Below are 27,220 nucleotides of genomic sequence, written 5' to 3'. Positions count from 1 at the left end.
AGGACGGTCATGTCGTGGCAGAGTTCCAGTTTTTGCTCTTTCTTCAGCTGATGGATTGAACTGTGCTTTGTGAAATGTTCAAAGCTTGACAAATTGTTTCATGGCAGATGTGCTGTACTTGTGTAGTGATTTATCTTGTCCAAACTGCTTCACACTGCATTCATCCATTCATGCACACATTCACACACTGATGGTGTGAGTGGCGCATACACAAGATTAGCAACGCTAAGACCCTCCTCCTGGCTCTGATTGTTTTTGACCGAGCTGTGTTAGTTCTGTAGTTAGTCCTTGGAGCACTGGAAGAAGGCAGAGGACCTTCTTTTCTTTTTTCTTTTTTCCCCAGATCATCTATTTCATACTATACGGTCACAGCATACAGACAGTTTTAATAAATATGTAAAAATATTTACGTACCCCATATTTAATACTGTACTACCACCCAACCCTAATAGTCAGCCTTCCTTTTTGAGTTTTTAATGCTGTAATGTTGTTTACATTTAGCAATAGTCATTATATTAGTTATATTTGCAATAACTGCTACAATTTTAGAAATGTAAACTTTTAGCCAGTATAAAAAAAATAAATATGAAAAAAAAGAAGAACGAGTAGTTGAACTTGACCTTTGAAGAAAATTCAGCTATTGTCTTTTTCCTGTAACTCAAAGAATGACTTCATTAGGTTTTCCACCGATTCATAATGAGGGTACTAAGTGAAAGGGGCCTCAGCCTCCTCTTTCCCCCAGCTGCTGAGTAAGACTCACAGACAGGAAGTGAGTGTCCTTCGGGGAATGTTCTGCTGGCTTTTCATTTTTTCCTACATTCTCCCCTTTATTTCTCAACACTGACGGTTCAACACTGCTATGTTGTTCCAAACCCATGGTACAGTCACCGAAGTTTCCAGGTTTCGCCGGTCTTTTCCCGACCCCACAGCTCAATATTCATTTAACCTACTCACACAAAAGTGGAGAAGTTCAGGCATCAGCAACTTCTAAAACACATGTTTTTTTTGTTTGTTTTGTTTTTTTTATCATGTGCATCACAATGCATGCAAGCGAATGGACTTTGGAAGTATTTGGGTTTTTGGGATGTAGTAGATGTCGCGGTGCTTTTTTCATACGTGATGAGACTAAAGTGAAAGTAAAGATGGAGAGGCTGGGAACTTGGAGAGAAACCTCTAGCAGATTATTGTTGGATTGAAACATTGCAAAGAATGGAAAACAAGAGAGCGGGCCAGCAACAGAAAGGAAAATCCCTGTCTCGTGTCTAGATTTGGAAATCATCTGTCGTTCAGAAAGATTTGTATACCAGACTCTGACTGGAGTGTTGTAGATGGCTGTGCCTTAACTCTTGATTTATGTAGAGTTTTAGATTCCAATAAGAACAGCTTACCTACTAACTGAACAATGTTTTTCCCCATCATTTAGCAAAAATAAGATTGATTAACTTCTGTATGGACATTACTCCACTTTATTGTGTTATGATGTTTGGGGAAATTCCTGGATTGAAGTGATGATGTTCATGTACCGTCAGTAAATTAAGTCAAGCTAAAGAACTGCTTTGATAATTATTGACTCCATAGCAAAAAATAAAAAAATAAAAAATACGAGGAAATAACAAAAACATAAAAGAAATTAAGAATATTTTTATTTTTAACTTGGGTGTAGTGGTTGCATTTACTTTGGATATTTATCAGGATAGCAGTACACACCTGCCTGACGCCAGAAAACAGCTTACCTCTCAATTTGTGCATTTTCTGAAAACAAGCATCATTGCTGTTTTTTCATCTTCTACACATTATCAGGTAGAATAGCAGTGGCGTATTTGACGACTTTGAATAGGAGTTTTATAGTCGCTGTGCAGGGTAGGCAGTCACAAAACTATACTAGTGTGAGTCCAGCGCTTATGAATGTTGTGGAAAGCATCAGTACAGTAATCCAGTGTTTTCCATTTACAATAAATGCCATGTACTTTGAAAGCCAAGCTGACGTCCCTTTATAACTCTCAGTAGTCATTGAAATCATAAAAAGTTAACAACATTCAGCATGTCCTGTAAAGGCAAACTTAAATACTGGTTTCATTTTTTTTTAGTTGGCATCGCCTTTCTAACTCATTCTCTCTTTCTAAAACATGCTGATGCAATTAAACAATTTTATTTAGCTTTGCTTACATGTCAAATTCCTTCATGCTGGGCATGAGGAGGCTTTCAGAAGCTGTAATATAATTGAGCTTCACTCTACAGAAAAACCTGCACTTCATTACTCAAGAAAATAAAAAACCAGGAGTGCTATTTCAACATTCTGAGTCAAGCTGCAGTGCCGTGACCCATTTCTTTTGCTGCTGGAGCTGTAAATGGGCTGAAATGAATACCAGTTTTTTTTTTCTATGGCCCTCAAACTTATTTTTCATCAGTCCTTTTCAAAGCACAGATTTACATTCTGTCTGGTTTGCGGTTGCTATTTTAGAAAATCTTTCACTGGGGGTGCACACGAGCACGCTAACGCAAAGAGGAGCCGCACCAACACATCCAAACCTGCCAGCCTTTAACCCCTCCCTCCGCATCACTTTTTTTTAATGTTTATGTGTGGATAACCTTGGCTTTTGGTTTGTTGTTCTCTCTCCTCATTCAACAAGCAGAACAATCTGCCTTTCTCCACTTGCCCTGATTGGAGAGAAGCCGTTTTATGTGTGCACCTTTAAAGTCTAGTCCCAGCCATTACTGGAACATTTTCTACTCAAATTATAAAAAAAAGAGTGGGTGGAGAACAAAAAGGAAATCTAATTATTAAGAGAGAAACTTCCCAAAACCTTAAATAAGTTAAGAAATTTGTAACACTTCAGAAAACTCAGAGGTTGAATAATGAAGTTCAGGAATAGAACAAAAGAAAAGAAAAAAAAAACCCTATAAAAATAATTTTCTATACAGATCTGTCTCATCTTTAAAAGGAAGGTCTTATGCACTGTAATTAAAGAGACATGACCATTAAATGTCAGTGATTTCCTAATAGTACAGTGAAATGTTTATCGAAGTCGACTCCCTACGCTCCGTGGGGGATCTATTAGATACCAGGCACCAGGAATGTACATCATTATGTAACCCTTTGGCAGCGTTTACACAAGGCAGATAGAGGGGAAGATGACCCAAACATTTCACCACAAACATCTTATTTCTTCAACAAACATGGTTGTGGTTTTCTTGAACATGCTGCAGAAATTTATTTTTAATAAAACTGTTGTTATAGGATCAGGTCACTTTTTTTTATTATTATTATTATTATTTTTTTATCTTTAGACTCCCTATTGTAGGGAACTTAGGGTCAGTGAATCTAGTTTTCCCGGTAGGCTTTTGTCTTTGTCAGGCAGGAACATCTGGCACTTAGTAAATGTGTTTTATGTCATAGTTGCCTAGCAACTGAGCAGGAAGTTGGAGAAGAGAGGAGCTGCTTGGGAACAGGCGGGCAACTTCGGCACGGCGCAAAAATATGTCGTCAGCTGTGTGTATGAGCTGTCCGAAAAAGTTTTAAGTGATTGCAGTGTTAAAGTAACAAAGCATAATATTTTGAAAATTTAAACAGTGGTCTTTTTTTTTTTAATTTTGAGAAACAGAATTATATAGTTGAAGTTCTTGAAATAATAGTGTTTATACTAACATAACGGAATATTTACATATCAGGCCAGTGTATGTGAATAAAAAGTCTCTTACTGTTATCAGTAGATCTTTGGAAGTAGCTTATTATTAGCAGTAAAATTGACTCATTCCTGTAGATGCTGGATTTAGGCCTTGCGTAAAAGAATCTGGATATTTTAAGCTCTGCTGTAGAAAAAAGCGTCTCCAGTGTCTCTGAGATTCCTACAAAAACCTTGTGATATATATGCTCTGCTAATTGTTGGCAATTAACTACAAAAACATTCCTAAGAAGTTGATCCAGAGCGTCCTAAAGAGGCTAAAAATTATATCAAAAACAATCACGGCTCGTGCATAACTTTTGATTTTACTCACCTTTTAGTTTCAGCATCGACGTAACGTGTTGGAAACACAATCAAAGTTAGAAAAAGTATCAAGAGAAAAATAAAAATGGCTTCATTTTTGTGGTTATTGGTACAAAAAGCCAGAGTGGGCAAATGTAAAATGGACCTTTGTGTTTAGTTATTACTCTGTATCTGGTTCACTTAAATAAACCTTAAACTCAGTTTCAAAATTGTTTTCTATCAAAGACTGCATGTGTGTTGGAGGTGTAAATGCTGCAAAAAATGTTTAGTAAAATATTCGTAATGGGATAAAATATTGATCTTTTTTAGAACTAGCCTAATATCTCAGCAAGCTGCTCCATATGAAAAGCAGCAGCAAGAAAAGAGTTTATGTAAGACTACAGCTACATGCCACTTTAGAAATATCTTTAGGAAGGACCAGGTTTCTTTTATATGTAGTGAAGCTAAATGTAGATTATGGTGGATAGTAGACCTACTAAGAAGAGAAAAGGTTTCAGGGAGGCTGTCACTGCCTAAATACATGGGTTAATGTTTTCACGCTAATTTCACTTAAACGTAACTGGAACTCATAAGAGACCTAAAAACTTTAATATAATAAGGCAAATTCTGCGGAACCATTTCACCTTCAACTGTGTGAACTGGTGATACAATGGAGGCTGGATCCATGGTTTTATGTTGCTGCATAAATCAAAACTAATCAGAACAGGGGGATATTTTTGCCATCTTTTACTGCCCAACTTTAGCCTTAGTTTGCTGTTTACAGTCGACAGGAGTGGCAGCTGTTTTTTTGTTTTTTTTTCTGTAACCCATGTTGGTTATTTGAGCTGATGTTGGGTTTCTATCTTCTCAAACCACTTTGCTCATTCTCCTCTGACCTCTGATATAAACACTTTTATCCACACAACTCCCGCTCTCTGATTGCTTTATCTTTTTCAGATGAAACCCAAGATGTGGTTGCGTGTGAAAATGCGAGCAGATCAGCAGTTTTTTGAAATGGTCAGACCAGCCTGTCTGCCACCAACAATTATGCTACGTTCAAAGTCACTTAAAGCCCTTTATGTCTCCCACTTTCAATGCATGTGCTATATATTTTGTATACTTGATATTGGATTTTATCATTTTGATTCACTGGTAGGTTAAAATTGGTTTAGATGGACCAATTTTTTATTTTTTTCCATAACCTTATCTCTAGCAGGCAAAGGGAAAGAGGCAGGAAACACAGAAAACAGACAGTAAATTATGTGTTAGGAATGTGATCTGTTGCTCTAACCAAAAAAAACCCGAAGCTATTTTTAGACTAAGAGTTGCAACAAGGAATGTGGATTAGACGATAAAAAGCAGCCAGGATTTAACAACTGACAGACATCAACAAACAAGATTAATTGGTAAAATATTAATGTTTTTTTAGGGGGGGGGTGCCTAAAAAAGGGGGTAACAACCTTCCAGTTTCCTTTGAAAAACAATGTCTATGTTGAAAACTTAGAAAGCTTCTCTGGCAGCACTGATACGGCAGATCATATAAACCAGACAGCTGTTTCTCCTTCAGCTGCATCAGTCATGAATGGGAGAATAGATAGCCCTGTTGCCATGTAGAAACAGCTGAAAGGTGTCTCAGGTGCTGGAATCTGTTGCTAAGATGCCAACATAAATAAAAGTATCCCAGAACGGCTCACGGGGAAACAGAGTTATCTGTTTTCATTTAGCTTTCAATCCCATCACTGCCAACTACCTGTCAGCTACAAGGTTGAGCGCTTGTAGAAACATTCTGTTAGCGGAGGAAGACGTGTAGTCTGGATGAATGAGAGCAGCCCTTTCTGTGGAAAAGCAGCCAGGTCAAATGCTATCAGTTGTATTGTCTGTTTTCTTTTTCTTCCATGAGCATTGAGAGGATTCATGAGAACATGCAGCCGATTGGGTTCAGATGTTTTTCACATGCATAATTCGTGGTGAATGATTTTTTTTCTTTCTTTCTTTCTTCTTTTGGAGATGGACCATCTCACCACCGCCACAGTTTTGTGGGGAAACTGGTCTTTTGGTAGCAGAAAAAAAGCTTTAAATATGACGCATGAAGTAGGTTGTGGAAATCACTGATTGTAAAACTCTCAGAAAAGCACCTGACGCCACGTGCTGCGTTTTAGGAATACCACATTTATCGAGCAAATCTACAATGTCAAGAAGAATGCGACATACAACTCACGCCGAGCACGTTCACTCACTCGTAGCTGATCCTCTGGCTTCACGTCATATTTGCACATTTTCTCTCACCTGCTGATTTTATAGACATTCTATCACTGAGCTGGGTGGAAAACGCTCCAAAGAAGTTCAAGAATGCATTTGAAACCCCCCGCGCCCCTCACTTCCCGGAACATCTTTTAAACATTTCAAGAACGCAGTCCATATGTGAAGAAGATGCCTCCATGCTGAAATTTTACAGAGGAGCAAAGCATTTTTACCAGAGATGCACAATCTATGAGCTTTGACATTGGTGTTGGCTGTTGGTTAGATTTGAACATAAAGGTATCGGCTCCGTAAGGGAATCTGAACCGATACCAATAACCAGTATTTATTTCCATGTCGTCGCCGTTTGTGTGTGCGTGTTTTAGGACGGGGAGGGTGTTGACTATGTGGTATTTTTTTTGGGGGTATGTAGAAGTAAGTGATAGGAATGCAGCATGGGATTATGGGTGTTCAGCTGAAGCAGAGAAGCAGTGTTAGTGATGCATCGTTTATTTTACAATGTTGAGAGAGTATGGAAAAATGTTCAGTTTCGGTAAATATCAGTTATTGTATTGGTGTGACGTCAGTGTTTATATTGGATATCAATAGTGGCCCGAATTTGCATTGTAATGTAATGGCAAGACTTCAGTGTGATTTCAGCCGCTGGTTTCCATGAGCTTCAATATCTAAAAACAAAAATAGGTTACATTGGGTTTAGATAGTGTTCTTCTATCTAAGGAACACCAAATGGATAAACCATATCAATGTTCTGATAGGGTTTATTTTCTGGTACATTTTATCAGGGAAGATCAGGCAAAAATACATGTTGCTGCTTATCATTGTTCCTTGATGTGAGCCGTTCATGCCATGATGAAAATAGGAAAGTAGTATTATATCATATTTTAGCTTTTAATTCCACAAGCTTCTACAGATAGACAGAATTTTGTTTGTACTCTTCAGCTAATTAAAAATATTGAGGTAGATGCCAGTGAGCGACCTCACAGCTGTAAAAATACCCATTTTTAATTTACAGATCCATGTTAACAAGATAAACAAATGAAGTGCTTTTGAGAGTGTTTGAAGAATTGCCATTGCTTAGATTGCCCTTGATAAAGATTAGTTGTATCTTGTGCCTAAAAGGGGGTTAGTAGAGATGATGAGCCAAACTTTGTCAACTCAGACAAATCAAAAACAGGTGTTTTAAAAATCATACATTTTAGCAAATCTGCTAACAAATCAGAAAACAAGAAGGCATATGAAGAGAAGCCGAGCGGATTACAAGTGGATTATTGCTGATTGATAGTCGCATAGCGAGAACAAATGGTTAGTTATGATATTTCTCTGTTATATTCATGTGTTTTTGCCAAACCTTGATCCTTGTTTTTAAAGAAATTGCCAAAAGCTTTGATAATAATTAAATATGTTTGGCATACATTTTACCAAGCCAGTCTTGTAAAAAGGCTTTATTGCAAACTGGGATTTGAATTAGTGGTTCACATTTGAAAGGGATATTTGAAGATGTCGAGTTGAGCACAGATATTGAATCATTTCTTATGTTCTTCGAAAAAAGGAAGCTTAGGGTTCATAAAAACATTTCTCAGAAGAAGAAAAACACAGAATATATAAAATGTACTGAAGATGATATGTTACAAAACAGGCTTGGTGTGTTCAATTAGCAATAAGTCCAGTTCTTTGTGTGATCTCTTCAGCACAATCTGTCCATTGAAACAGGGTTAAAAACCTCATGTATAATCTATTTTGAAGCCTGATTGGTGGGAAATCACTTGTATCTTGACAGAAGTAAATACGAAGCCATTTTTCTTTATCAGTAATGTATCAAACTTTGTCTCTGCTTTCCCTTTTCGATTCAGAGGTTAAAGAGAAGTTGCATGTGTTTGCTATGTCTTATTGAACATGTTTATGAGCTACGATGCTCACAGGAGGAGCTGGTAGTGATAGCTGTTGTGGAAATATGACAATCACCAAATGGACTTGTTTATGTTTAGGCAGGTGTGTTCTTGAGTCTTGTTTTTGTATCTGTCTGTTTCACTTTTGGTAATCGTGCTGTGGATTTTCAAAGTTGTCATTTGTTATGAAATGTTAGCCGATGGCGGCTGGCGTTAACCTTTTTCACAGGCTAAGGACTGCTAGTGCAGTTTTGTGATATTTTGATGGTGTGCTTCACACTTCTGTTTGCTTTTTAAAATCAAAGATAACTTTTGACATAGATTTATCTCCTTTTAGTAAAATAATTCAAAGGATACAAAATGCAGTCATCTGCTAATCAAACTTTTTTTTTTTCCAAAATCTCTAAAACGTTTCACACCTTTGATACTAACACACATGCACTATTCACAGAGGGACATAAAAAGACTTTCTCTTCTTTGGCATCATATTAACTGTGTGACTGCAGCTGATTGAGTTACATCAGCTGCTGCAGTCACATATATATATATATATATATATATATATATATATATAACATATATAGGACCACTACTTCCCTGCTGCTCTTTTTTTGTGTAAAAGACTTTTTACAGTGTAGGTTTCTACTTGTGGTGAAGAAGTGGTGTCAAAGGAAAGCAATTTTAGGAATGTGAAGTCTAAGCAGCTTTTTGAGAACTGGAGGCAAATGTTGTGGTCTCATTTCTTAATTCAAAATTGGAAGATAATCATAGACTTGAGAAAAACGGATCACTTAGAGGAGAAGGTTAAAAGGTGATTGTGAAAACAGCAATCATTACCATGTTTTGCCAGCACAAGCATACTGTTAGTTCCTCAGGAAAAAGAGGCATGTAGTTATGTGCCTGAACATAATGAAAAAGACAAAAATCCCATTTTTTCTGAAATAAAATACTTTTGTATTTTTTTCATCTTTTTGCAGGTTTGACTTGTTCTTGTTCTTTCTACAATATCATTTAAAAAAATAAGTCCAAAACAAAACTTAATATGTGAAAGTAAAAAGCTCAGCTTTGCTCTTATGTGTTATATTGTGTTACCCATTCATTTATTTGAAGAAACATGGAGCTTTAAAAGAGTATTTTAGGGATCAGGAATGAATTGTTTGTAAAATAACCAGAGAGCATGTCACACTGCTCTGCAGATAAATAGGACTTTATTAATACTTCAAGACAAAACAATAGTTCATATGCTAGCAGCAGACTGTGTTTACTTTCCAGACCATTAGCTTAACTCTGGTGCCTGTCTCGTCCAGCAGGTTCCTGTGTAGCCTCTTACTTTCTCCTTCCTCTGGCTTAATTTTGAAACATTTCACTCATACTGGAAATAAACTGGGTCTAATTTACAGAGTTCCTTTCATAGTGGTGTCAGCCTGACTCATAGGGGCTGGTAAGTTTAATTGTGGGAACAAAAATTATTTTTGAAGAAAAAAAATATTAAGTTTCTAAGATAGCATCTGTGTTAGTATACAAACCAAAAGAACAAATTAAAATACATATATAATAATGACATTTATTTAAAAAAATACCCAGTTTTTCTAGAAGTTATGGGACATTGGCGGGTACAAGTAAGCTAATAAAAACTTGCACTTTCTCAACTGCTAATATTTTGATGTACAAAACTCTTTAGTGCTGTTTTAAAGTGCAAATATGTTTAAAAAACACCACATATGATGTTTGCAAGCTCCTCTGTATCTTTACAGTCCTATGCATCCTGCTCTGTCCTAACAGTAATCTCTCTGTTCCTATCACCACTTGAGTTAAAGTAAGCTAATTGTAAAATTGTAAATGGAAAAGTTCAGAGTTTTTTTTTTTTTTTACATTATTTTTAACCCTTGTGTTTAGAAATGGGGTCCAACTGACCCCACACACGTAAAACTTGTACCATTTGCCTCAGTCCTCGTACGCACAAGGCTTAAAAAAAGATAAATATTGTTATTAACGAGAAAAACATAATTATTGAAATGCTACAACTTTTGATTTTATTGATTTTTGGCCAGCTTGGTCACCCTGGGCAACAGCAGAGAAACAAATTGTTAATTAATTAAAACAATGTATTTGTGCAAGGAATCGCAACATGGAGTTGATGGTTTGCCACAGGTGAACACACGTTGGTCATGCATCTGGCACCAGATGGTTTTTTATTATGTCAGAATAAATTTTACCATATAGCATGTCAAAACTAAACGTGTGACGGCTTACATATGTGCCATTCGGAGTTGTTGTAACTTCTTGAACTTGCGCTTCCTCTCGGCCGTTCGCTAACCCTCAGCAGTGTCCAACTCAAACTGTGCAGCAGTGAAATTGTTGATGTCAAAATTGCCTTGTGATTTGGGTTTCTGTCTCTATTGTTTTGCGGACTGTTGTGTGTGGATTGAAGTCATAACCGTATAAATAAGCGCTGTTTACATTCCTTTACCGTCAAAACAGTGGAATCTCCCAGAACCTTCGTCTTTCCGCAGGGTAATGAATCCCAGACGCTGCCGCTTCATCTGGCAGCGACGAGCCCCGGGTGCTTTCCCTCCCAATGTCCGTCGCCCTTTTCATCCTGTTACAGTGATGAGATCCATTTAAGAAGTCACACTGGGAAAATTGCAAGGGTGTGTGTCTGATTACCTTCAAATGTCATAACTGTTTTCTCAAATCGCCATCGAATGAAAGTAGCTGTTGATATTAAGTGCATATTTTTCAAAGTGGGTCTGATGACAGAACTGATTGCAACATGCAAATCTGGGCTGAATAGTTGGACGCGTTTGCTGGAACGGAGGAGAGCGCACTGAACTCAGGTAACCTTCGAGAAGAAACAGAAGCAGATTGTTTTTTTATGTAGAGCACACAGCTGAAGAATAGATATATGCTCTTTAGCTCTGGGCCACTTTTTTTCCTGCTTTTCAATCACCTCAATAATACAGACTGCCAACACTAAAGCCTTGTTTTGTTTGGACAAAAACGGGCTTCAGAGAACATTTTTTATCCATCAACATATATTTAAGAAATATTTTACTGATTTATTTTTTTAGTTTTTGGTGTTATTGTCAAACAGAGACAAACTTATCTTTTTTATATACATAAGTTTAGTTGAGTGGGAACTTCAGCTGAAGGTGGAGCATTTTAGGGGGGGGCTTTGTATTCCTCTTATTTCCATTAAGAGGAGAAAAAGCTTCATGGTAAATGTAATCAGATTTTTTTCCCATCCATTCTGTTATGCTATATATCCCTCTACAAACTTGTACCTAACGTACAAACTTAAGTAATGTTCCTTATGCTTGATGCTGATGACTTTTATTTGGAAAGGTCAAGATGTGGTCAGGTGTGCCTGAATAGATGCCCAACATAAAGCATTTAGAGCCACATTTGAATTGTTCTCATGTATTGAGTGCAGAACCTCACAAGGATGATTATCCTGCTGGCTTGTTGCATCATGCAGGAGCATGTCCACCCCAGAGGACACGTTAAAGTTAGTCTTTTTCACTGTTGCATAGCTCAGGGATCCCGTGCTGTGTCCCTCCCAAGTCTTCTTCCATGTGGGCTCAACAGGATGTTTTTCTCCAAACACATCGCTCATGTTCTCACTCATGAGCGAGAACATGCAGATTCCTTTCAGTTTCCTGTGAGTCTTGATCCAAAAATGCTGTTGAGCTATTTGCCTTACTTATTACTAGTATTTGTCTTACTTATTAATAGTATTTGTCTTATTTATTAGCAGCTTGACAACAAAACACAATGTGTTTTATAACACCTTTCTGTTCATCTCCAGCTTTTATTCTCACGCTACTTTTGTTTTATTGTTTACTTTGCTATTTAAAGTTGTAATTATTTTCCTTCAGACTTAATAATTTCATCATTAGGGAAAAATGATTACCTCTTTTTTATGTATCAGAAACATGCAAAAAACATATTTTTCCATAAAAATGAGCGTTATACTGTTAAAATCTTAGGTTTAGTTTATAAGCAGCAGCGTACACCTGCAGAATTACTTACTTGCACAATGGCAGCTCTTATATGAACGCTGCATTGGTCAAGTATACCCTGCAGAGTTCCATACAGCCCATTCTGGCACGAATCACTCCTGTTCTCATTTTATGTAGTTAAAGCATCTCCATCTTCGTCATACTGGCTGCACAACCTCCTTTCATGGAAAATAAATAGCATGGCGTACTGAGTACTTTAAAGTTTTACATCAAGAGCAATATAAAAATAATCAAGATCACTTGCCTTTGCTCTGCCTGCAAAACCGCTGTTAAAACCTTTGGTCTCTTTCACATAGAGCACTGCTAGCTTAAACAGCACATACTGTATATTAGCTAAAACAGTACACTGAGGCATGCAGGGCAAATGCAGTCAAATTTACCGGTGGCCGTTTTGTTGCATTGTCTTGAACATTTAAAGCTGGAAATAAAGAGATTTAAGCACACAGCCCCTTGAAAAAGTGCACACTTACCGATTCTGTTTCACCTTCTTTGTTGCACTTAAATGTCTTCAGTATCAAATTCTAACATATGTGTGAATCTTGAATTAAATATTAAAACTATGTGAAAAATAATTGCCTCCACTACTTGCTAAGAGCGGGGTCTAGCTCACCTAAACCCCAAAGCCCTAAGTGTCTGTAGTGTATTAAAATAGGCCCACACATAGTGAAAGGGGAAGCGCAGCACAGTGCCATCAAGGCCCCTCGTCCTTGTTGGTCACCAACATTGTGCCGACGGAGACCAGGGGCCTCCCTGAGAGCCCAAAAGATGCTAGCTAAAGCAAAGTGAGCCCCCACCAACAGCCCAGGACCCACAGACCCATAGGACCTGCACCCCAGACATCCTGGAGGGCTCCTCTAAACTCCCATGGTCCATCTGGGCATAACCCAAAGCCCAAGTACACAAACCCTGTGATCCACCGATTGCAGGGCTAACTCCTGCCTTGTTTTTAAGTAGCAACTCAGCAAAAGACCATCACCGACCACCACCATGTTTGACTGTGTGTATGATGTTCTACTTTTGAAATGAAGTGTTTACACCAGTAGTAATGGGAAAGTGGATCTTATTAAAAGATCCACTTTTTTCCTCATCAGTCCACTGATTACTATAATTAAAAGAAGGAAAATACTTTTTTTTTTTAGAGTTCTGTATGTATAATCTTTTGATTTGTACTAAACTCAGAACAAAGTGGATACTGAAAATATTTTACATTTTCAGTTTTGAAATAAATAAAAAAGCGAAAGATTTTTTTTTCTGTATTTAACTGGAATTTGAAAGTAAAATTGTTCAAATTCTATCACTGGCAAAATCAATGGTGTTTGTCAATAATCTGTGCAAAAACAGTTAGGAGAGGCTGTAAGGATTAGCATTAGCATCCTCACACCCCACCCTGAATCATTTCTCATCTATTCACCTCCTGTGATAGAGACATTAAGTTTGACATTAGCATTTGTTTACTTTTTTTTCTGAAGAATTGAATGCAGAAGAAAATCTGTTCTGTTGGGCTAGACTGTTTATCTTTTGTCAACCCGCGAATAAACCATGTTTATGTGCTGCTGTCTAAGCAGCAACTAAACTTGTACGTCTCAAGTTTAACAGGAGAATTGCACAATAAGAAGGTTTTCATAATCTGGGATCATTTAAAGCTGCCAAAGAACAGAGCAATTATCCTTGTATCTACCATCACACCAGTTGTAATTGATGTGTACCTAAACTAAAATATTATTGAGACATTGTTGTATCGCCAGTCTTCATTACAGATTTTCTCCAGTTCAATTGTTGCAGTTGAATTTTTGCAAGGAAACTGTGGATTTATCTCATATCAGATTGGACGCATATTCAGTTGTTTTCCAAGTGCGTCACTGTGAGCATCAGTCACTCTTTGAAGCCACTCTGACTTAAAAAAGAAAAATCTGAAGCTCTTGAAGTAGCTAAAAAGGAATCCAGTGTTGCTTCATCCACATTATTTCCCCATCTGTTACAGTTTTTACTTTTTAATGTTACAAAAGCTGACAGCATGCTTAAAACCTTATCTGTGTCCTGTCTCAGCGGGATCCGATTTTCACATGGAATAAGGAAGTTACATATTTTCTTCCAGTGTATAAAAAATAGACACAGAAGGAGTTATAAGCGGGAAACTCTGTACACTAATGATATGGCTGCACGGTGTAAAATTAAGCTCAGGCTGCTTGGAAACGTTACCCCATCCGCTTTATTTTAGCCTTGCCTGACTTTAGGCTTCTCTTGATGCTAGCTAGCATCAACAATGACAGTGTTGATGCTAGCTAGCATCAACACTGTCATTCTTTGTGACTACTAGTTTTGTTGAAGAACACGGGGTGCTTTGTGAGAAGTTGCTTATTACAAATATAAAGAACAACATTGCTACTGGGGCATTAATCACATTTCAAATATTTATTTATGCCTTTTTAGCTCTACGAGACAAAAATGACAACTGCACTTTCAGTTAAAAATGCTAGCTTAGATTATCTGAGCTCTGAATTATAGTAATGTGCGGCTTTTTCTTTTTAGCAGCGGAAATGGCATTGTACCAGTGAAAGAAGAATTTGGTTACTCATTATTGAAAAACATAGCGACATTAATAACATTGTTTATTTTGACGTCATTATTCCCACCACTGGTTTTTGGATGCTGCTCCCTATGCTAACAAATGTGACAGTAAGCTAACGGGTTATGTCTTTACAAATGTAAACTGTGACAAAAATGGGATTTTGCTTTAAGTGAACTGAGATAAAATCTTCTTGTTGATAACTAGAGAATTTAAAATAAATGTCTCAGATTTATGAATGCTTTTTGAGATTCTTTTCCTTAAATAATTCTTGTGTTTGAATTTAAAGAGAAGCCAGAACTGGTCTTTCATGAGCTGAGTGGGCTACCGATGGTTATACATGCGCACGTTTTGACCAGAAACTGACTCATCTGCTGAGCAAAGCCAGACTCTCCGTCTTCATGGACTGTCGTCTGGAGACGTGTTTATTTTGAAGTCTGTTTCAGTACAAATGGCTCTGGATGTAGGCACTCAACAATCTGGCTTTAATCTGCATGAAGTAGAAACGGATCTTTGGCGGTTGGTCTTTTGAATGGATTAGAAACAGTAAACAGCGTTTTGTGTGCACATTTCCATGAAACTGTTTTTAGAACAACTTTGCAAAGTAGTTTTACCAATTTGTATTTGAATCACCTGACCCAGGAATCATATAATTATCTTAGAGGTGCTGTAATATGCTCCATTAGGTGGCTTGACCTCCTCTGTGGATTTTCAGTTCAGTGCAGAACCATCATTTTTGCAGGAATTTATTTTCTCTTCTAATAATATCATTCAGGTTGTTTTACTGAGGTCAGCATCAATAACCAAAGTCTATAATCCATCTGACTGTCCAGCTGCTATTAAAATTACCCAGACTGCCTGCGACCCATCTTGAAAACTCATCCTGGAAGCATCATTTAGACGCTCGCTGCAGAGCGTTATATGAATTTGCCCTGCGTGGCAGATAATGTATTTTAGATCAACAGAGCTGAAACAGTTTGAAGGACTTTCAGATGTGTTGGAGTGACTTCAGACTTGACTTTGCTTCTGTTTTGAGCTCTGGCTGCAAACACCTAATGCTCAGTTTGTTTACAGGTGATTTTTCAAACAGGTTTTGAGTTTCTTTGAAGCTGTGCTCAAAATATTTGGGCAGTCAGTTGACCATAATGTGTGAAATACTTCATTTTTGGCTCGTGTAAAACGCTGAATGATTTGTATCCACCAATTTGTTTCATGGAAGCTGGGTCCCATCTCTGGGATTACAGAAAATTACTTGGAACATTTTATTCCACTGCCTCCAATCACCAATCCCGGTAAATGTGCCAAATAAAATACCCAGAGAAACAGAAGTCCACCATAAACACTGGCTCTGAATGAAGATACTGTAGCACGGTGAAGACTTTATAATCATTGTGTGATTTGGTTGTCACAGGATTACATTGCGCCTTTAAAAGTGAATGTTTGTGTAGTTGTATTAAAATGATTTCTCTCTTCCTCTTTCTCTGTCTAGCTGCCTCCGAGGGGAGAGTGAACGGCGGAGAGGATTTCTTCCAGAAGGTGAGCGTGTAGTCTGCACCTGGGTAACGTTTGCTCTGTCTTTGGGTTGCGTTCGAGCGCCACTTCTCTCTCTCCTCGCAAGGGAGCGCACGTCGGGTGTTTCGTCCAGCCACTTCTAATTACAAATCCAAACAAACAAAAACAATAGAACGTCGCTGACGTTAAAAGGCCCCAGGACTCTGACGTTAAAAACACAGCTGACACAACACGCGGGGCCGTTCTCACTTACATAATGCACCGTGACATATGAGATTATCTAGAGTTTAGCACAGTGTTAAAAATGGGCCCAGCGGTGAGTCTTTTTACGGACTGTTGTAATAAAAGTTAATGAAGGCACTGCACAAAGAACAGCACAAGGAGGATTCTCCATGATTTTACAAAATCTTGAAGTGTTTTTCCCCCCTCCAAGTTCGTGGTATTCTTTCTGATCGGTCAGTCAATATATATAAAAGTATTTTTCCAATTGTGCTGAAGAGTCTTTTCTTAGACTATCCAACACTCCCAAAATTAGATTAAGATGGATTGCTTGCCATCTACATCTTAATGAACAAAGAACAGAACATACACTGTGAGATCATGTCAACAGATTAACAGTAAGATGTTAACACCAAAGTCTCTATTACTGTAGCCGTTCTGATTGAAAGTCTTAGGTAAACGTTGAACAACCTCCCCGTCACGCATGGCAACTATTAGATGAACTCTTCTGTCATTTTTTTGGAAAAATCCAAACCTTTACACTGTGTTGTGTTTCATTACTCAGCTTTGCTCGTTGTTTTCGTCTCTTTGAAACATCGCCTCTAGATTGTTACGTGCCTAAAACAAGCTTCAGACTCTGTTAAACACCCTCCTCAGAAAGCTACTGGGGCTATAAAGACAGAAATGAAGGACAGTGGGGTTTGTTTCAGCGTTCCTCCTTCCTCTGTTTTCCGCTTTTGTTTTTTGGAGTTTGGGAAGCGGAGTTTAATGTCAAAAAGCGGCTATTTCGTTTTTCCTGCAGCAGTTTTCTTAACCTAAGTAATTAAAGCCAGGCGCCTTTTCATTCCCCCCGTGTCTCCCTCGCTGGAATTTGGAGGATGCTTCGTACTGTAGTTTTGTGTGTACTTGAATATAAATATAATGTATCTGTGATTCAGTGACTTAAAGTTTGCTTAAAGAAATTGTCCTAATTACACATTAAATCAGATAACAGAAATTAGCTTGCCGATGTTTGACTTGGCAGGAAGCAGTGAAGCAGGAGTCCCAGCGTTGTGCTTTTCCAGCAGTATTTCCATTTTCCAAAACTCCTGATTCCCCGTATATGCCCAGTAAAAGTCAGGAAAATAAACACCGAGTGTGCAGCAGTATTGTTGAGAGAAAATGGATGAGCTGCGTAGAATATCTTGAAGTTGATGAAAATGGAAACTCATAGTTGGACAGCTCCCTGCCAGTCCCACAGCCCCACCGCACATATTCAGTGCAACTAATAAACTGGTTCTCCAGCTTCCTTGTGAGAGCATATGGTCAGTTTTATTTATATATTTATTGTTTTGACGCACACTCGTTTTGCTTGTGCTTTGGGAATGAGATATTCAGTCGCAGCAGAAAAAGATCCGCCCCTGCGCTTTCTCCCCAAACCCCAGTTACCTCGGTTGATCAGAGCCTCTTACTCACCGTCTGCTGGACTTCCCTGAGTCTAGTTTAGTCCGCCCTGTTCACAGAGTCAGTGAAAAAGTAACAATGATGGCAGCAGACCACAAGTTGGACCACTTTGGGATTGGCCCTGTCGAAGTTCTCGCAGCTCATATGAGGGAATATCCGTTTGGTTTTGGCCCTCAAACTCTCCCTCTTGCTTTCATGTCGCTTCGTCTTTGCACTCCGTTACACCACAGATGTCTCACTGCTATCAGTCTGGTGCAGTGAGAGTTTTTCCTCTGCAAATTAGGTTTATGATTGTTTAATAGAAAACATGTGTCAGTAGGCAGTTTAAGGCGCTGTTGTGCTGGAAAAGTTTCCCATTGTGATCTGCTGGGAGTTTGAATTCATGGCCAAGACCAGAAAGCTTTTTGGAAAGCGGCGCAGAGGTTGAGCCGTGAGGCAAAAGAGAGACTTGAGAAGCTAAGCTGAAGCTGGTGAAGATGATAACTGTTCACCACAGAAGGTCTCAGAGTGGATTTTGAGCCGAGAGGCAACTTTGAACTTGCAGCCAGTTCATCTGGGATCGCCAGTTCCGTCTCTCCTTCCCAGAGAATGTGGTTCTTTAAATTATGCCAGGCCTAACATAACAGTGCCAGCACGCTTAGATCTGAGGCCAAACATCATTTATTTAGTTTAGTTTTTTTTTTTTTTTTGCATCAAAGCAGCTTGTATTTCTTTGCTCTGACATAGAAAAAAAAAATAAAAATTACCACAGTCCAGATTGAATGTTCGTCCTGCAGGAAATTATGAGAGGCTGACATAAGTAGGTCAGACAGTTTTGCGGCCCAATCCACACTTACATAGATATTTATGCAAAACACACATTTTCTGCGCTTGTGACCCATATACTGCACGTGGATTGGAGAACTGATGACATGTAGACCCACTTTGCACAGATATACTCTTCCCTTCTGTGCTAAAAACTACATCCACCTTTTTTTATGGGTTTTTCCCCGCTGTCTTGTTTTTTCCTAACTGCTTCCATTAAACTTCAAATAAAAACTAAAGATCTTAATTGCTGAGGAGAAAAGGTAAAAAAAAAAAGAGTTACGACTGTTTTAGCGGAAACTTAATCTTAGAAGTCGGTTTCCAGTCAGAAACTCAACTCTCCTTCTGAAGTCAGAGTTCTAGCTGGAAAAATCGGATCTGGCAGAGCAGCCAAACGTCAGGATATCGCTGTTTTCAAACAACTGCTTGAACTTTAATGAATATCCCTTTATTTGTACCATCCATTCAGACTGTATGTCAGTAATATATGCATTGATGCTTGTTTGATACTGCAAAGGAAAATGTTTAAGTAGGACAGCAACATTTTCGGTCAAAGTCATTGAGATATTAACTTTAACTAGTTCTTATTAAGGTTTGAAGTGTTTATCTGTGACATTGCATGTCACATATACCTATATACATATAGTTTATATTTTACTGTGTGAATTTATTTCCAATTCTATAAATATATATATATATATATATTTTGTGCTTTTCCCCTCAAGCAGATCCTAAATTAAGGAGGTATTGCTACATTAAATATAACACATATAATTGATATAGATTTAGGTATTTAGTTGCTAGATTGTGTATCATTGTCTAAATGTGACTAAACGCTAAACGACAGCAAAGTTCCTCTAATACTGTCCTGGGTGACGTTGACATCAACTGGCATTGTTGGCATTCATTGGTAGTGTGATTTGGTTTAAGGCAAATTCACAACAAGTCTACAAAGAGTTAAACCAGAGGCACACACAATGTTGTGTGGCATATATTTGTAAGTTTTCCTTTCAAATAAATATTGCATGTGCTTGCATTGCTGATAATAGTGGTGTAGTCTACATGATACACGGGTAAATGGTGCATAACCACTTGAAAATCTCTTGGATTTGCAGATAGCCACATAAAATAATCAGAGATGACCTCCTGGTGCGTTCCCTGTCCATCGTTTCATGAATGAGCTGTTCTCTACCAGCCGTTTGTTGTCAAATGTGTCGATTAGCGCTACAGCAAACTGCGAATGTCTGGACTAACTGGACAGCGCGATCGGTGGCGGCTGCCATTAAAGAGACAGAGGCCCAATTTTATGACACGTAATTACAAAGTCACATTTCTTTTAAGTCATATGCATTTTCTCAACAACTGAATGTAACATAATTACTTGATTGTGCTATAAAATGGCTGGAAAACACACAAACTGCCCCACCTGGTGGCCAAGCGGTGCTTCTTGATTCGAGTCCCACAGACTGTGTTGACACTATTTTTCAGCAGGGGTTTTTTTTGTTTTTGTTTTTTTTAAAAAGAAAAGTAAAGAAATATTAATTTGGCGGCTTAAATAATTAGGTTTCCTCTGGTCGAGGGATGTATATATTTGATTAAATGTTCGTCTGTGGTGTTTGCAAATCTTCCCTCCTTGTAATTTGTGTTGCCTTTTCATAATTATGTAAACATTACTAGCCAAGAGGGCTAACAAGGCGATAACTGCGAGCTAGCTCTTGGATTCTTGACACGGCTGTTGAGTCTCGAGGGGACGGTTGAGTCAGCTCTGCTGTCTTTAGCCTCTTAACTCTGCTTTACACCCTACTAAAGCCCTCTCCCCGTCTCGCTCCACGATCACACATTCCAGCTGAACTAACAGCTGCACCGTTGCAGAGACGTCCAGGAAACAAGCCGCCGCCATGCCGATTTGCTGCCGTGACTACCCAGTCACATGCATGACTACATGTGCTGTCTTTTTTAGACATTTCCTTCGTTTGTGACGCTACACGTTGCTCTAGACTACTTCGCAGCTCAAAACCTCAACTACCCATTCGGTGTTGTTAATAGGATGCCATGAAAACCTATCGCAGCAACGTCTGTATTTGTTCAGGTTAGGAAAAAGGGTGGAGTGGCAGAAAAAAAAAGAAGTGTGGAATAGTAAATGTATAGGTTTCTTAATTTGTTCAAATACCTTTAGCTGTTTCAAGGCCCTTTGTGAAAACAAACGCCATCCAGCCCTTTAAAATGGTGTGTGGTCTGTCAGAAATCAATCCCATCTGCTGAGCGCTGCCAAAAACAGCAAAGCTGGACAGGAAGCGGGTTTCTCCGAACAAAGCCCTTTTTACTGAAAATGTTGACGACTCAAGTGCTTGAAGATACAAGCGAAGGGCCGTGATGTCATTTGCATGATAAATCTTTTTTTTTTTAAGTTATTGCAATTTACCTTAGCTTGAAGAAGATAAAAAAGAGCGAATTTGAATTTTAAAGTCACACTTTTCAATTACAATTTAATCTAAAACTCAAAGCGGAATCAGTCATGGTTTTATATTTAGTCCATCCTTGCCTCCGTAATTACAGCAACCTCTGAGAACTGGCTGCAGCGATATTTTTGTTAAATTGCAGTGTTCTAAATGAATGCCTCCGTGATAAAACCCAGACAGTGTCACAGGACTTGAAGCCAAACAAAAAGGTGAAAATATAAAAAAAAAATAAACAAATAAAAAGCATGAACTGATGTGAATTGGTTTCCCTTTGTATCATTAAGCACAAAATGCATTTTTTTTTTTTTTCCAGTTGTTTGTACCACATCCAGCTGTCCGCGCAAACATGTGACTTGAGTCAGCGCCGTTAGCGTCCCACTCTGGGCTGGAGGTGATTTATTGAGCTTCCTCACATGTACTAGACGACGGCGGGGTGGGTGTCCTGTAATAGATTAGAATTACTGCCTCAGGATAACATGAAGTACCCAGTTAGGAAAAAAAAAAAAAATACTCATCGGGTTAAAGTTTCAGGCCTGCATGTGAAGTCATTGATTTTATTGCAGCAAGAACAAAAAACTATACAGAGAGACGGGATGGCAACATGTTACATCTTTGTCTAGTGGTTATTTTGGTAGTCGACTGATGGATCAATATTTTACCTGATCATTCAACTGAGTAAGGATCAAGTCTAACCACCTTTGCTTTTGTTTAGAAATTTGAGTGAGGCAAGAACAAGAGAAAGACCAAAACGATGAGAAACAGTTCATAATAGTGTAGTTCTTACTGCTCATTAGAAAGCTGACCTGCATCAGGCCTTTGACTGACTGACTGCAAAACACTGATGTGGTTCTCTATGAGGCAATGGCAGTGAAAGTGGGCACTAAAGATCTTTTATTCTCCACATCCACTATTTGTTACAATCATCTCTAATAATATTTGGCTTTATTTTTGCTGCGTTTTATTTCACAAGGAATCAATTTTGTGATTGCTTCATCAGGACAAATAAATGCTGATCTGGGAAAGCATAGATTGCTCAGCCAAAATACCCCAAGCCATTGATATTTTCAACATTTTCTCAAATTAAGACCACAAACTTTACCGCGTTTTGTTCAGATTCGGTGTGACGGACCAGCAGAAAGTAGGAGTGAAACGTGGTTTTCAGACGTTTTCGCAAAGTGAATCTGAAAAAAGTGCCAAGCATTTGTTTTCATCTTTGCTTAGTCTGATACCCCTAAATGAAATCCAATTGGACCAATTGCCTTTAAAAATAGATGCAATAGTACACAGTCTCTATGAATATGTTGTAAACTCACGAGCGATAGAAATGTCCTGTGAAGGCTTCAGAGCTGCTGAAGTTGAGCATTTTCATTTCAGTCAAAGTCAAGATCTGAATCCACATTAGGAAATGGAATAAAGCCGAAGCTGGAAAAACAAAACAAGAACGTCTCACATTATTAAAGGCATTTGTTGTGCTAATGTGTTGCGCAAGAAATGTATTGTCTTGCATTAATTTGCTTTAATGCGTTTCAGATGAATGTTGTTGTGTTTCAAATCAGAACCGCCGCGCACTTCTTGTTTTTGTTTTGTAACCTCTAAAAAAACGCTAATTTTTTTTTTTTTTTTTTCCGAGCCCGTTCGAAAGATTGAACGTCGCCTTATTTTTTTCGTCGAGCTGATGATCTAGCCCGTCCATTTTTATATGTGATTATAGGGCTGGGATGTAGGAAACCAGTGAGGCTTGAAAGGGTTTCCAGTCAACCATCACAGACTCAGAGCGTAAAACTGCAGAGCGAAGAAACGCATGTGTTGGACCTTTTGCAGAGCTCACTCTCCGTTTCTCAGGTGGGCGCGGGTGGCAGTGGACAAGCTGTCAAACTTTATTTCAAAGGATCCCAAACAGTCCGCGCCGCTTCCAGAGGACCATGTGGAGAAATTAAACACATACCTTTTCGGGTGTTTTTGGCACTAGCTGCGAGCTACAAACGTTATCCTGGCACTGAAATTAATAAACAAGAGGAAAGTCATCTCGTTTTGGATTTCCTGTCCGTGTTAATAAGCTTGAACATCTGCAGGGAGCGCTAATAGGGCTTAATGCACACTCGCGTCCATCTGACTTGCACTGTTTATCTTATGGCTCAATGCAGTTGTCCACTGAGATATATTAAGTGGTGGCTGGCGGTGTTGTAATGGCTTGACACGCTCCTCCAGCAGTTCTCACGTGGCCGGGACTTCGAGAACTTTGAGAAATTCATATCTTCTCCACCCCGAAAGCACAAACCCCTGGAAATTATGAAAATAAACAAAAGACTGCAGGACGTTTGCGAAAACAAGGATGGAACGTCTTGAGCAGGACAAAGCCATTAGGACACAGCGATCATTCCTTTTCTTTTCTTTTTTTTCTTCTGGTGTTTTTCTTTTGTTTTGTTTTTTTTTTCCCCTCTCCACTTAGATTAACCCCTTCTTAGGACGAGCTTCTTCCGAAGAGTGTTGTTTATGGATTGCAGCTGTTAATCCAGTCTTCTTATTGCTCGAAAAGACAAGCGGGAGTTTATTAAGAAACCCAAGTGCCTCCCAAACACCTTCTTACTCTTTTTATTCCCACTTCCTGCTGTTTGTTTTTTTAAACTGCTCTAGCATATGCTCTTGGTTAGATTTCTCAAAGGGTTCTTCTCATAAAGATGTCTTTTTTTTTTCTTCCTTCCTTTTTTTTTAGTTCCAAACCTAAAAGTCCTCTCTGTTTTGATTTCCTTTTCATTTTTTGGTGGGATGAATTTGAACCCTGTGCAAAAAATGTATGTCTGGAAAAAAATCACCCTGATTCAGCAAATAGGTTCAAAGTGAAATCTAGTAATAGATGCTGTAGCTCCTCTGACTGTTTGGGTATTTTACCAGTCCTCTGCTCATTGTCATTTTACTCAGTTAGACACAGTTTCCTTGCATCTTTCCAACATGCAGTGTCTGCTAATGTCATTGTGATGAACTAATATCTTCCCATTTTCACTCTTTTCCAGATCATGGATGAAACCCAAACACAGATAGCCTGGCCTTCCAAACTGAAAATTGGAGCCAAGTCCAAAAAAGGTAAAAATGTTTTTGTGTGATTATTATTCCCTTTGGACAAGATGGTGACTTTGTAACGCTGTTGAAATGGTAGCAGGGATTCAAACTCATCATGGCTGAAAATGTCCGCCTTGAAACTGGAGTGTTTTGTTCATAAATGGAAATCAGGACAATGATCTGGAGGGTTTTTTTTTGTTCCTTTGTAGAACAGAGTCATTTATCCTAAGCACTTATTGTTACTCAGTCACAGTCTGACGCTACATTATAGTTAGTATAATCAATGCACATGTTTACTTGAACACATGAAATATAATTGTTAATTTGTTTTACCTGATCTAGATTTGTGTTTTTTCTGTCGGACAAAGAATCACAAGTTATGTTTCAGGAATTTAGTTTAGGCAGGAACTTCATTATCGATCATTTCAAAAATATTCTGCGACCAGGATGTAGGTTTCATGTGAGAAAACATTTTTAGAAGAGTGAAAACAGAGCTAAACCACATGTCCACGAGTTTTCCAGAAAAAATAGCACCACTATGTTATTTTTTCCAATGCATTTGGATATAACTCATACTTTTCATGAGTTTAAACTTGTTATCAGAAATGTACCCTTCTGCTTTCTTCTAGGCACACGTTACACTTGTTCTCTCCCGTTCTTATCGCTGTGGGACTGTGATTAACGGCCTTCTACATCTTTGTTTTCGCCTCCGCCGTGGCTGAATTGACAGTTTAAAGAGCTTTCTGTTTCTGTCGCTATAAATTCAAAACAAATTGCTCCAGTTCGTGGGCTACTGGGCTACTAGTTTGAGCAGCAGGTTGCACTGTAAAAGAAAGCTGCAAAAATGCATGTTTCCTTAAAGCTTGCATAGTTATTATCCTCGTGTGCCCTCTGACTTTATTTTTATTGCACAGTGAAAGGCTTCCACACTGACACAACCGACGCTCGTGGAAGGTAGAGCTTTTTGAAATGACCGGTTCGCTGACCGAGTGAATAAAAAATTTAAAAAAAATTTTTTATTGTTGATCCCCTGATTATGACCTATTGTTCTGAAGTCATGTCAAAGACAGGAGCGATGTGTTAGTCTTTACTTGGATGTTGTTTCTGCCATGCCTCTTCTGTTTGTGGATGTTTGTGTCTGATGTGCTGAGTATAAAATGAGCTCGTAAAATGCGTGGCTCTCCTCCAGTATGAACATGTTTACTTGAGAGACGTGCAGATTAGTTTCTGAAGTTGAACATCTTGTTATCTTACATATTTGCTACATTCACAGTTATTTGTACTCATGTTGAGTAGTTAGGAGTTAGGATGAGATTATCATCATATGACAACCTGTGGTAAAAAAAACAAAAAAAAAAACAGTTTCAATGTTGCTACACAAACAACATCTACAGCATTATCCAGTTGCTTTTAGTTAAAAAAAACAAAAAACAAAAAAACAATTTCTGCTCCTACATTGATTACTAAAGCTGAAATGAGAAAATTCGGTTCACTACGACCTTTTCTCTGGTATTTTACTAATGGGATTTTAAAACATAAGAGCCATTTGACAGAAAGTCTTAGCTGCTTAGAAATGCAAACTTTTTACAACTTGGTTTTACATAGATAAGACCCTACTGATAAGAGAGGAATTTTATTTGATGCCATTGCTGTTGTCTAATGCTCCCATTTTCATGCTGATTATGTCATTTATTGAAAACAAATATAACATATAACAGTCAGTAGCTAGGTTCGATTGAATTTCAAAAATGTTACATCTAGACAAGTTTTGTTTAGTTTTTTTTAATTATTTTTATTTAAGAGTTTATTTTAACAGTCAGTGTTGTTTTAGCCGGATGTCTCCGACAAAGCAACTGGAATCAGATCGAAGAGAGGGACGTATTTCTACGTTGCATTTGCATTCTTTAGTAAAAAGCTAATTGAGCTATTTGCACAGATGAAAGCTTACATGTTTTCCATTCCTCGCAAGCCAATAACTTCATCTGCACGCAGGACTTTTTCTTTGTTTGTTTTTTTTGTTTTTGTTCCTTTCTTTCTCCTGTGGAGGTGTGGGAGTCGAAGCTCTCGTGTTTATTGGTAAAGTTGCTCCAGCATTCTGTTACCAATAAAAGATTCGCATGGTTATTTAAAGCTCTTCCGGGAGGGAGGGACTGCGGAGGAGGAAAACGGGGGTGGAGGAATAGGTGTAGCTGTGCCCGCTTTGTTTCCCCCAGGAGAATTGCCAGCGCTAGTCTTCGAACCAGATGTGCGATCCGCTGACATCATGTAACTTCCTCAGTTAGTCGGCTCAGACAAATGCTGAAGGGATTTAGGGGGGGGGGGATTCTTTAAAATTTTTTCCTCTCTGATACATAATCAACTTTAAGTCCTGGCAGTTCGTACGTACATGACCCTTCGTTCACACTAAGCGTCCCTCCATTCACAAAAACCTGCTTCCTACACCGACTGGGAGACGCTACATGTGGACGAAGTGAGAATACTTTCAATTTTGTCCCAGGATTTTCATTTGTCCATCTTTCTGGCTGAGTTGTTGAAACCAAGACAAGCAGGAAGGAGGAAAACTTGTGGGGGAATCACTTGGTTATCTTATGATTGGTTTGAGCAAAGAGACGTGGGGAACCGTCCCAGTGCTCGAATGACCTGGGGAACAAAGAAAGGAAAGGAAGAGGCCGAGGAAGCCCGTTAGCTTCCACTTAGCTTTTATCTGCCGAGAACAAGAGAAAGGGCATTCACTAGAGGAGATGACAGAATTATTGGTTTTGATGCTTACATAACATTTCACACAAAATTAGAGTTTAAAATGACGTCATTAAATCTATATTCGGTTGCTGTGACATTAAAAACTGTGATCTTTGGCTATTCAACAACTCAGGCTACTTTAAAAGTAACAGGTGTCAAGTTTTGCTGTAGCTACTTTGCTGTATTATAAAAAAAATACTCCAAAATTTTTTTAAGGTTTTAAAACTTCCTTGAAGCTAGTTTTGTCGTAACTACATGCAGAGGGACATTATGCAATTTGCTCTCAGCC

At 38.4% G+C, this 27,220-nt stretch overlaps 1 protein-coding gene across 1 annotated transcript in view; it reads left to right on the top strand.

The window, feature by feature from the left end:
• The window catches only part of bicc1a (BicC family RNA binding protein 1a), a 63,943-nt gene that overhangs the window by 8,402 nt on the left and 28,321 nt on the right, over positions 1-27,220 (top strand). The window contains exons 2-3 of the mRNA XM_007545410.2: positions 16,188-16,234; positions 24,147-24,216. Coding sequence (XP_007545472.1) covers positions 16,188-16,234; positions 24,147-24,216 — 117 coding nt within the window. The remainder of the gene's footprint in view (positions 1-16,187; positions 16,235-24,146; positions 24,217-27,220) is intronic.

Source organism: Poecilia formosa, unplaced genomic scaffold (assembly GCF_000485575.1).
Source record: "Poecilia formosa unplaced genomic scaffold, Poecilia_formosa-5.1.2 Scaffold12, whole genome shotgun sequence".
NCBI lineage: Eukaryota > Metazoa > Chordata > Actinopteri > Cyprinodontiformes > Poeciliidae > Poecilia > Poecilia formosa.
Note: the sequence above shows the minus strand (reverse complement) of the source record. Positions and strands in the feature narration are given on the sequence as shown.